The sequence below is a fragment of the Leucoraja erinacea genome, chromosome 39 (assembly GCF_028641065.1).
Source record: "Leucoraja erinacea ecotype New England chromosome 39, Leri_hhj_1, whole genome shotgun sequence".
Classification (NCBI taxonomy): Eukaryota; Metazoa; Chordata; class Chondrichthyes; order Rajiformes; family Rajidae; genus Leucoraja; species Leucoraja erinaceus.
In genome coordinates, this window is record NC_073415.1 from 85907 (window position 1) to 98318 (window position 12412).

A 12412-nucleotide genomic window follows, 5' to 3' on the forward strand; every position below is an offset into this window, starting at 1 on the left:
TTGTGCCCATCGAGTTGATTGCATTAGTCGAAACAGGGCGGACCACATGAAGGTTGCAATCTTCCACCCCAGACAATAAACAACAGATGCAGGAGTAGGCCATTCGGCCCTTCGAGCCAGCACCGCCATTCACTGTGATCATGGCTGATCATCCTCAATCAGTACCCCGTTCCTGCCTCCTCCCCATATCCCCTGACTCCGCTATTTTTAAGAGCCCTATCTAGCTCTCTCTTGAAAGCATCCAGAGAACCTGCCTCCACCGCCCTCTGAGGCAGAGAATTCCACAGACTCACCACTCTCTGAGAAAAAGTGTTTCCTTGTCTCCGTTCTAAATGGCTTAGCCCTTATTCTTAAACTGTGGTCCCTGGTTCTGGACTCCCCCAACATCGGGAACATGTTTCCTGCCTCTAGCGTGTCCAAACCCTTAATTATTATTATTGTTGTTGTTATTATTATTATTATTATTATTATTATTATTATTGTTATTATTATTATTATTATTATTAGTATTACTATTAGTATTACTATTATTATTACTATTATTATTATTATTATTTGATCTCTTGTAATAATAGTGCATTTTTCACTGAATGCCTGATTGCAATCTGCAATTAATTTCAGGGTCTTTGCCTAGTCCTTCCCTGTTTTGTTCCCTTGTGCCTACCCTAAAGCCTCTTAATGCCACTATCGTATCTACCTCCACCACCACCCCTGGCAGCACGTTCCAGGCACCCACCACCCTCTTGCCCCCCACATCTCCTTTAAGCTTTGCCCCCTCTCACCTTAAACCTATGCCCTCTAGTATTTGATATTTCCATCCTGGGTAAAGGTTCTGACTGTCTAGCCTATTGTTGCACCGACTTCACATTCCTGCCTGATCACTACAAAGTATAATTGTATATACTTCTCCCCTTCGGCCACCCAGGTTTCAGTGCAAACAATCCAAGTCTGTCCATCTGCTCCATGAACCTAATATCCTCTAACCTAGTAAACCTCCTCTGCACCCTCTCCAAAGCCTCCACATCCTTCCTGTAATGGGACAACCAGAACTACACACAATATTCCACATGCGGCCTGAAGAAATGTCTCGACCCGAAACATGACCCATTCCTTCTCTCCAGAGATGCTGCCTGTCCCGCTGAGTTACTCCAGCTTTTTGCATCTATGTGCGGACTAACAAAAGTCCTATAGAGGTGCAGCATGGCTTCCTGACTCCAATGTTCAGTGTCCCTTCATGAGTGATAGGAGCAGAATTAGGCTATTCAGCCCATCTAGTCTATGCCATTCAATCATGGCTGATCTATCTCTCCCGCCTAACCCCATTTTCCTGCTTTCTCCCCGTAACCCGTGACACCCCGCACTCATTTTATACTCAATTAACACTCAATACTATAATTCAATTTTTATCGAGCATTTAAACCATGTCACAACCCAACAGATCAACACCTTCCTGTTCACCACGTCTCTCTACACGTTGAACGAAGAGCTTTCTAATCGTGACATGAAAGTCTCGAAGATCAAAGACACAAGGTAAGCTTGCAACGATGAGTCCAAAGAGAAGAGAGGAACCATGACATGATGGCCAATACAGGGTAGTGTTGTTGCTAGGCAACAAGATGGTGTTGTTGCTAGGCAACAAGATGGCCCCTACAAGATGGTGTTGTTGCTAGGCAACAAGATGGCCCCTACAAGATGGCGCCATTGCTAGGCAACAAGATGGCCCCTACAAGATGGTGTTGTTGCTAGGCAACAAGATGGCCCCTACAAGATGGTGTTGTTGCTAGGCAACAAGATGGCCCCTACAAGATGGTGTTGTTGCTAGGCAACAAGATGGCCCCTACAAGATGGTGTTGTTGCTAGGCAACAAGATGGCCCCTACAAGATGGCGCCGTTGCTAGGCAACAAGATGGCCCCTACAAGATGGCGACTAGGCGACTCTATGCATGTTCTTCCCAGACAGAGATTTCCTACCACTCCACTCTTATAAACCTCTTTTCTTCCTGCAAATTTAGCACCATTTTCTTTCATTTAGCTTAGAGATACAACGAGGAAACGGTAACAAGGAGAACAGTCTGGGTGCTGGGTGGCTGTGGTCCTTGATGATGCTGTCTGCCTTCCGCAGGCACCGCCCGCCGGTGGAAAATGTCCTGAATGGCCGAGAGACAGTTGCCAGAGATGTGCTGTGTGCCGCCTTCACCACTCTCTGTGAACTTAACCAATTCCAATTTAACCAAATGGGGCAATTTAACCAAAGCCATTTAACCAAAGAATTTTAACCTACAAACCTGTACATCATTGGAGTGTGGGAGGAAACCGAAGCACCCGGAGAAAACCCACATGGTCACAGGGAAAACGTACAAACTCCGTACAGACAGCACCTGTAGTCAGGATGGAACCCGGCTCTCTGGCGCTGTGAGGCAGCAACTCTACCGCTGAGCCACCGTTGTCCAGCCCAGGGTTTGGGTTACCAATCGTAAGTGTGGTTGTCCACGTGTCTGACGGTGGTTTGTCTTCACTACAGGATGCTGATGTTCAAAGCCATCGCCCAGGTCTTCATCCTGGGCTGTACCTGGATCCTGGGCCTGTTCCACTTCCAGGAGGAGACGCTGGTGATGGCCTACCTGTTCACCATCGTCAACAGCTTCCAGGGGACCTTCATCTTCATCATCCTCTGCATCCTCAACCCCAAGGCACGTGGCCGTCCAGTTGTGGACACAAACAACTGCAGGCGCTGGTCGGAAAAACAAAGACACAGAGTGCTGGAGTAAAGTGTAGGAAGGAACAGCAGATGCTGGTTTAAACCCAAGTTAGACAAAAAGGCTGGAGTAATTCAGGCAGCATCTCTGGAGGGAAGGAATGGGTGACGCTTCGGGTCGAGACCCTTCTTCTACAGTGCTGGAGTAAGGCAGGAACTAAAGATTATACCAATAAATGGATGTATAACAATACAGAAATAGATAGAGTTTGGGCAGGAAAAGGATTAACGATATGGCAAGTATAAACACAAGTGGTGGTTTACAAAAGGGCAGCACGGTGGCACAGCGGTAGAGTTGCTGCCTTACAGCGCTTGCAGTGGCAGGGAACCGGTTGCCAACCCAACTACGGGTGCTGTCTGTATGGACTTTGTACCTTCTCCCCGTGACCTGCGTTGGTTTTCTCCAAGAATTTCGGTTTCCTCCCACACTCCAATAGGTTTCTAGGTTAATTGGCTTGGCATGAATGTATAATTGTAAATTGTCCCCACTGTGTGTAGGGTAGTGTTAATGTGCAGGGATCGCTGGTCAGTGAGGACTCGGTGGGCCGACCTGTTTCCGCACTGTATCTCTAAACTAAATTAAAGGCTATGGAGGCCAAGTCAATGGACATAGGCAGAGATAGATAGATTCTTGATTAGTGCGGGTGTCAGGGGTTATGGGGAGAAGTCAGGAGAATGGGGTTAGGAAGGAGAGATAGATCAGCCAAGATTGAATGGTGGAATAAACTTGATGGGCCGAATGGCCTAATTCTAGTCCTATCACTTATGACCTTTAACCCGCCCTGTCCCTGTTCTAGCTTTCTGCCGCACACCTCCCCCCTCCCCCCTCCACCTTAAAATCAGTCTGAAAAAGGGTCTTGACCTCGAAACGTCGCTTTTCCCTATTCTCCAGAGATGCTGCCTGACCCACCGACACCTGCAACCACCCTCAATCTCGTTTGAGTCTGTAGAATGGTCTCAATCTGAAACGTCACCTATCCATGTTCTCCACAGATGCTGCCTGGTCCGCTGAGTTACTCCAGCACTCTGTGAAACGTCACCTATCCATGTTCTCCACAGATGCTGCCTGACCCGCTGAGTTACTCCAGCACTCTGTGAAACGTCACCTATCCATGTTCTCCACAGATGCTGCCTGACCTGCTGACTTATTCCAGCACTCTGTGAAACGTCACCTATCCATGTTCTCCACAGATGCTGCCTGACCCGCTGAGTTACTCCAGCACTCTGTGAAACGTCACCTATCCATGTTCTCCACAGATGCTGCCTGACCCGCTGAGTTACTCCAGCACTCTGTGAAACGTCACCTATCCATGTTCTCCACAGGTGCTGCCTGACCCGCTGAGTCACTCCAGCACTCTGTGAAACGTCACCTATCCATGTTCTCCACAGATGCTGCCTGACCCTCTGAGTTACTCCAGCACTCTGTGAAACGTCACCTATCCATGTTCTCCACAGATGCTGCCTGACCCGCTGAGTTACTCCAGCACTCTGTGAAACGTCACCTATCCATGTTCTCCACAGATGCTGCCTGACCCTCTGAGTTACTCCAGCACTCTGTGAAACGTCACCTATCCATGTTCTCCACAGGTGCTGCCTGACCCGCTGAGTTACTCCAGCACTCTGTGTCTATCCTCAATCTCGTTTACTGGATGATTAATGTAATCATAATTCATGAATTAGCCCACCAATAGTGGTTTAAATGATCGCAGGTTATCTTGTTCAACTTTTGATCAAGTTGCTCTTTCATAACTTCTCTTTAGATAAGGGCTGAGTACCAGAAGTGGATTTTCGCCATTTCTCAGACCAAGAGGATCTTCTTTGAGTCTGAATCCACGAAAACACCATTGTCAGTCACGTCGGTAAGTGTGTTCGTGTCCTTGACAGCAACCTACAATCTCCCAGGGCGGCACGGTGGCGCAGTGGTAGAGTCGCTGCCTCACAGCGCCAGAGACCCGGGGTCCATGCAAACTCCACACAAACAGCACCCGAGGTCAGGATGGAGCCCAGGTTTCTGTCGTTGTGGAGGCAACAGCTCTACCAGCTGCTATGCAGGAAATACGATATACATATGAATGACGTTCCTTTAGAAAGATGAGGAGGAATTTCTTTAGTCAGAGGGTGGTGAATCTGTGGAATTCATTGCCACAGACGGCTTTGGAGGCCATCAATTGATATTTTTTAAGACAGAGATACATTCTTGATTAGTAACCTGTCTTATCCATGTACCTGTCCAACTGTCTTTTAAATGTTATTATGGTCCTCATCTACCTCCTCTGGCAGCTTATTCCATCTACCCACTGTGTGAAAAAATCCTCCTCAGTTTCCTATTAAAACTTTCCCTTCTCACCGTAAACCTGTGTCCTCTGGTTCTCGATTCCCCTACTCTGGAAAAAACTCTGCATTCTCCTTCTGTTCCCCTCATGATCTTATACACCTCTATAAGATCATCCCTCAGCCTCCTGCGCTCCATGGAATAGTCCTAGCCAGCCCTACCTCTCCCTGTAGCTCAGGCCCTCCAATCCTGGCAACATCCTCGTTGATTTTCTCTTTGTTCGTTCCAGCTTAATGGCATCCTCCTAGTCGGAGGATGAACAAAACTGAACACAATAGTCCGATTGCGGGCTCACCAACTTTGTACAACCATATCGTAATGTCCCAACTTCTGCCCTCAGTCTCCTGATAGATTCGTGATTAGTGCGGGTGTCAGGGGTTATGGGGAGAAGGCAGGAGAATGGGGTTAGGAGGGAGAGATAGATCAGCCATGATTGAATCGGGGAGTAGGCTTGACGGGCCGAATGGCCTAATTCTGCTCCTATCACTTATGAACTTTTTCAGTTAGGTTCAATATTCCCACATGCTCCTGGGGTCACCTTGCAATGGGGAGATGTGTTGTCCCGTAGAGATCACTGGTGTGAAAACCACACCCAGAAATGCCCAAACTTCCAAAAGTTTGTACACTCTGGAGTTTAGAAGGATGAGAGGGAATTTTATTGAAACATATAAGATTGTTAAGGGCTTGGACACACTAGAGGCAGGAAACATGTTCCCGATGTTGGGGGAGTCCAGAACCAGGGGCCACACAGTTTAAGAATAAGGAGTAAGCCATTTAGAACGGAGACGAGGAAACACAGAGTGGCGAGTCTGTGGAATTCTCTGCCTCAGAGGCCGGTGGAGGCAGGTTCTCTGGATGCTTTCAAGAGAGAGCTAGATTGGGCTCTTAAAGATAGCGGAGTCAAGGGATATGGGGAGAAGGCAGGAACGGGGTACTGATTGGGGATGATCAGCCATGATCACATTGAATGGCGGTGCTGGCTCGAAGGGCCAAATGGCCTCCTCCTGCACCTATTGTCTTGTCAAAACAGTTTAAAAATGATCCGAAAATAGTAATCGCCCAGACAAACACCATTATCAGTTGCGTAACAGTGGGAGCTAAAGCAGGATTTTACAAACCAAAGACGTGCCGGTTTGTAGGTTAATTGGCCTCTGTAAATTGCCTCTAGTGTGTAGGGGGTGGATGAGACAATAGTATAACATGGAACGAGTGTGAACGGGTGATCGATGGTCAGCGTAGACTCATTTAATTCAGTTTACTGTCACGTGTACCGAGGTACAGCAAAAAGCTTCATTGTTGTGTGCTATCCAGTCAGCGGAAAGGCAATGGAAGATTACAATCGAGTGTAGACACAAAAATGCTGGAGAAACTCAGTGGGTGAGGCAGCATCTATGGAGCGAAGGAAATAGGCAACGTTCTTCAGACTGATGTGAGGGTGGGGGGGACGAGGAGAAGAAAGGAAGAGGCGGAGACAGTGGGCTGAGGGAGAGCTGAGAAGGGGAGGAGAAAGCAGGGACCACCTGAAATTGGAGAATTCAATGTTCATGCCACTAGGGTGCAGACTGCCCAGGCGGAATATCAGGTGCTGCCCCTCCAATTTACGGTGGTCCTCACTCTGGCCATGGAGGAGGCCCAGGACAGAAAGGTCGGATCTGGAATGGGAGGGGGTTGAAATCCTGAGCCACCAGGAGATCAGGTTGGTTATTGCGAACTGAGTGGAGGTGTTCGGCGAAACGATCGCCAAGCCTCCGCTTGGTCTCACCGATGTAGATCAGTTGACACCTAGAGCAGCGGATGCAATAGATGGGGTTGGAGGAGGTGAACCTCTGCCGCACCTGGAACGACTGCTTGGGTCCTTGAATGGAGTCGAGGGGAGAGGTAAAGCGACAAGTGTAGCATTTCTTGTGGCTGCAAGGGAAAGTGCCTGGGGAGGGGGTGGTTCGGGTGGGAAGGGAAGAATTGTCCAGGGAGTTATGGAGAGAGCGGTCTCTGTGGAAAGCAGACTGGAGGAGATGGGAGGATGTGGCCAGTGGTGGGATCACGTTGGAGGTGGTGAAAATGTCAGAGGATTATTTGTTGTATTTGACGGCTGGTGGGGTGGAAGGTGAGGACTAGGGGGACTCTGTCCTTGTTACAAGTGGGGGGATGGGGAGTGAGAGTAGAGTCACGGGATATAGAAGAGACCCTGGTGAGAGCCTCATCTATGGTAGAAGAGGGGAACCCCCGTTCCCTGAAGAATAAGGACATCTCCGATGCCCTGGTGTGGAACACCTCATCCTGGGTGCAGATGCGGCGTAGACGGAGGAATTGGGAGTAGGGGATGGAGTCCTTACAGGAGGCAGGGTGGGAAGAAGTGTAGTCCAGATAGCCATGGGAGTCAGTGGGTTTATAGTGGATGTCGGTCAGAAGTCTATCACCTGCGATGGAGATAGTGAGGTCAAGGAATGGTAGGGAAGTGTCAGAAATAGTCCAGGTGTATTTGAGAAGTTGGTGGTGAAGTGGATGAAGTCAGCGAGTGAGTGCAGGAAGTAGCACTAATGCAGTCGTCGATGTAGCGGAGGCAGAGTTCGGGGATAGGGCCCTGGTACGCCTCAAACAAGAATTGTTCGACATCGAGACCGTCCTTCAGAGCCGTCCACAGATACAGGAGAAAGGGAATCTTGTTTAGTGCAAGATGCTCTTCGGCCCCCCTCCGTCTTGGCTGACCATGGGTGTCTCCAGGGTTGGAGGATGCCAGTGCGTGACTTTGTTTAACGTGGGGAGACTGGTGCACAGACAGCCCACCACACGGTCCTTGACAGATCTGGGTCAGGATCCAGTGGCATGGAGTCCAAGACGACCAGAGACCCTTTTCTGCTGCAGCCTTCATCCGCCTTCCCAGCCGTTGTGACGCTCCACTAAGGTCAGCCATCGTCCTCCGCCTGTTCCACCGTTGAGGTCTTGGTTGGATTGCTCTTTGTCAGAGACCTCCCCCTCGACCTTACCGCCATGGGTGGCCCTACCAGGAGCACAGCTCCAGACGGCATCGCTCTCAGGATCTCAGGACCACACAAGCTTCTCCACCCCGACAAGGTGACAATCCACGCAGATAATGTGCAGTGATAAAGGATAATAATGTTTAGTGCAAGGTAAAGTCCGATTAAATATAGGTGGGCTGAAGGGCCTGTTTCCATGCTGTATCATTAAAACTGAAACTGTTGCCTTTTTCACTGACTGTGCTTAGGATGTTTCCTGAATATGGTCAGATTCAATGTTTTACATTTTCTTTGAATACTCTGTATAAAATCATGAGAGGAATAGATCGGGTAGATGCACGGAGTAGTGGAATCGAGGACCAGAGGACATAGGTTCAAGGTGAAGGGGAATAAGATAGGAATAGAAATAGGAATAGAAATATTTAATAGGGGTAACTTTTTCATGCAAAGGGTGGTGGGTGTATGGAGCGAGCTGCCGGAGGAGGTGGTTGAGGCTCGGAGTATCCCAACGTTGGACAGGTACACGGATAGGACAGGTTTGGAGGGATATGGACCAAGCGCAGGCAGGTGGGACTAGCGTACCTGGGACATTGTTGGCTGCTGTGAGCCGAAGGGCCTGTTTCCACGCTGTATCACTCTATGACTCTTCCAAAGTTCAGACTAAGGTTGTATTTTTCTCTGCAGGAGACAGTGTGACTCGATCACCACCCAACATGCATCAACGCCCACTTCAAGAAACTGCGGGGACTCAACTCCCTGAACTGCCACCCGTCTCCTGTATCTGTTCATTCACCAGACCAGCGTACAGATGTTTCTGACCTGTGACACAGCTGGATGACTTGGAGAGGCCAAGAAGTACTTGGTGTGTGTGGAAAGGAACCACAGATGCTGGTTTACACCAGAGATAGACACAAAAAGCTGGAGTAACTCAGCGGGACAGGCAGCATCTAGAGAAGGGATCGGTGACGTTTCGGGTCGAGACCCCTCTTCGGATTGAGAGTCAGTGGAGAGGGTTCAGATTGACTCTGTCTGAAGAAGAGTCTCGACCCGAAACGTCACCTATTCCTTTTCTCCGGAGATGATGCCTGACCCGCTGAGCTTTTTGTGACCAACTTCTCCAAGTCCAACCAGATGACATTTGTTGGAAGAGTATTTCATGGTTATAATCTTTTATTATCCCTACCCTTTTATGAATGAAAAGATATAAACTGTATTTCCTAATGATAACTTTGAAGAGCCACAGTATAATCCCAGCAGATTGTGCTGCATAAGGCAGAATATTTCAAAGGATTCGGTGCGCAGTGCTATCTAGTAGATGGTTTGTTAATCATGCATCACTTTACACATAAGATATATCAAGAACAGCGGTAGAGTTGCTGCCTCACAGCGCCAGAGACCCGGGTTCCATCCTGACTACAGGTGCTGTCTGTACGGAGTTTGTACCTTCTCCCCGTGGGTTTTCTCCGGGTGCACCGGTTTCCTCCCACACTTCAAAGATGTAGAGGTTTGACAATAGACAATAGGTGCAGGAGTAGGCCATTCAGCCCTTCGAGCCAGCACCGCCATTCAATGTGATCATGGCTGATCATCCCCAATCAGTACCCCGTTCCTGCCTTCTCCCTATATCCCCTGACCGCTATTTTTAAGAGCCTTATCTAGCTCTCTCTTGAAAGCATCCAGAGAACCTGCCTCCACTGCCCTCTGAGGCAGAAAATTCCACAGACTCACCACTCTGTGAGAAAAAGTGTTTCCTCATCTCCGTTCTAAATGGCTTACTCCTTATTCTTAAACTGTGGCCCCTGGTTCTGGACTCCTCCAACATCAGGAACATGTTTCCTGCCTCTAGCGTGTCCAAGCCCTTAACAATCTTATCTTTCAAAGAGATCACCTCTTATCCTTCTAAACTCCAGAGTGTACAAGCCCAGCTGCTCCATTCTCTCAGCATACGAGTCCCACCATCCCGGGAATTAACCTTGTAAACCTACGCTGCACTCCCTCAATAGCAAGAATGTCCTTCCTCAAATTAGGGGACCAAAACTGCACATAATACTCCAGGTGTGGTCTCACTGGGACTCTGTACAACTGCAAAAGGACCTCTTTGCTTCTATATTCGATTCCTCTTGTTAGAAAGGCCAACATGCCATTCGTTTTCTTCACTGCTGGTTTGTAGGTTAATTGTCTTCCAGAAATTGTCCCTATTTTGCGTAGGACATAGATATAGTAGGTGGTTGTTGGTCAACGTGGACTCGGTGGGCCGAAGGGCCAGTTTCCACGCTGCATCGCTGAAGTCGAAATTCACAATCCTTTACTTTTTTCTACCCCTTTTATGAATGGAAAGATATAAGCTTAATTTTCCACTGATAACTTTAAAGAGCCAGTTTAATCACTATGGATTGTGCAGAAGACGACAGAGTCTTTCAGAAGAATCAGTGATCAGTGCTATCCAGCATACGGTTTGCTTATCATGCATCCCTTTATGTAGAAGAAGGAACTGCAGATGCTGGAAAAATCAAAGGTAGATAAAAATGCTGGAGAAACTCAGCGGGTGAGGCAGCATCTATGGAGTCTTTCGACCCGAAACGTCACCTTTTCCATCGCTCCGTAGATGCTGCCTCATCCGCTGAGTTTCTCCAGCATTTTTATCTACCCTCTATTTAGAAGACATTTCAAGAACAGATATAACCTGTGCATCTGTTATTAGATATTTGGCCATTTCTTGCAACGTCTGGGTTTGGAGCCAGTGAGACTTGCAATTTAATTGTAATCGCTTACAAATGGCTATATGCACATGCAATTTAAAGTCTAACACATTGATAAAATTATGGAACTAACTCCAAGTCGAGTCTTCTCTATTTGCTGTGCTCCTCGGGATCCTTGTAAGGTTAACACTTCCATTCCAGTTTTACATACAAAATCTGTGGTGTGGAGCTTCTGTCATAGAGTGATACAGTGTGGAAACAGGCCCTTCGGCCCAACTTGCCCACACCGGCCTACATGTCCCAGCGACACTAGTCCCACCTGCCTGCGTTTGGTCCATATCCCTCCAAACCTGTCCTATCCATGTACCTATCTAACTATTTCTTAAATGGTGGGATAGTTCTGGCCTCAACTACATCCTCTGGCAGCTTGTTCCATACACCCACCACCCTTTGTGTGATAAAGTTACCCCTCAGATTCCCATTAAATCTTTTGCCCTTCCCCTTGAACCTATGTCCTCTGGTCCTCGAGTCCCCTGCTCTGGGCAAGAAACTACCCGATCTATTCCTCTCATGATTTTGTACACCTCTATAAGATCACCCCTCATCCTCCTGCGCTCCAAGGAATAGAGACCCAGCCTACTCAACCTCTCCCTGTAGCTCACTCTAGTCCTGGCAACATCCTCGTAAATCGTCGAACAAGGTCCTGCCCTTGTTCGACGTCCCAATATGCAATACCTCACTCTTCTCTGTATTAAATTCCATCAACCATTTCTCCGCCCATCTGACCAATCGATCCAGATCCTGCTGCAATTGTTCAAAACCATCTTCACGATTTGCAAAACCACCCACTTTTGTATCATCAGCTTATATTGCCCTGTATGTTCTCATCCAAATCATTGATGTAGATGACAAACAGTAACGGGCCCAGCACTGAACCCTGAGACACACCGCTAGTCACAGGCATCAAGTCTGGGCAGCAACCTTCCACCATCACCCTCTGCTTCCGTCCATGGAGCCAATTTGCTATCCATTCAGCTATCTCTCCTTGGATCCCATGCGATCTAACCTTCCAGAGCAGCCTACCATGTGGAACCTTGTTGAATGCCTTACTGAAGTCCATGTACACAACATCTACAGCTCTGCCCTCATCGACCTTTTTGGTCACATCTTCAAAAAGGATCGTTTGGGATCGACTTTGGGAGCTCCATGCTGCAGGAGTTTTGACCGCCCTGACGTAGCAGTTTCGAGAGCTTCAATCGCCCCGACTGAGGATGGTTCGACTCCCCCGACCGCGTGAGAAAAGGAGGAAAGATGATAAGACTTTACTGCCTTCCATCACAGTGGGGAATGTGGAGGAGCCACTGTGGTCGATGTTTATGTCAAATTTTTATGTAGTTGTGTGCCTTCTTGCTTTTTTGGTATATCTGTATGGCAAACCAAATTCCTTGTATGTCGCAAAACATACTTTCAAAGTTTTCAAAGGTCGTTTATTGTCACACGTAACAATTAAGGTACAGTGATATGCAAATTACCGTACAGCCAATACGGGGGAAAAAAAGCAACACAACTACATAAAAGTTAACATAAACATCCACCACAGCGGATTCCCCACTTCCCCACTGTGATGGAAGGCAAAAAAGTTCAATCTTCC

The 12412-nt window shown here is 48.0% G+C and overlaps 1 protein-coding gene across 1 annotated transcript in view; it reads left to right on the forward strand.

The window, feature by feature from the left end:
* The window catches only part of LOC129714564 (adhesion G protein-coupled receptor E2-like), a 39368-nt gene extending 28203 nt beyond the window's left edge, over positions 1-11165 (forward strand). Inside the window, exons 17-20 of the mRNA XM_055664272.1 lie at positions 1439-1530; positions 2522-2690; positions 4516-4614; positions 8747-11165. Coding sequence (XP_055520247.1) covers positions 1439-1530; positions 2522-2690; positions 4516-4614; positions 8747-8758 — 372 coding nt within the window. The 3' untranslated portion in view covers positions 8759-11165. The remainder of the gene's footprint in view (positions 1-1438; positions 1531-2521; positions 2691-4515; positions 4615-8746) is intronic.
* Positions 11166-12412: the final 1247 nt, after the last annotated feature.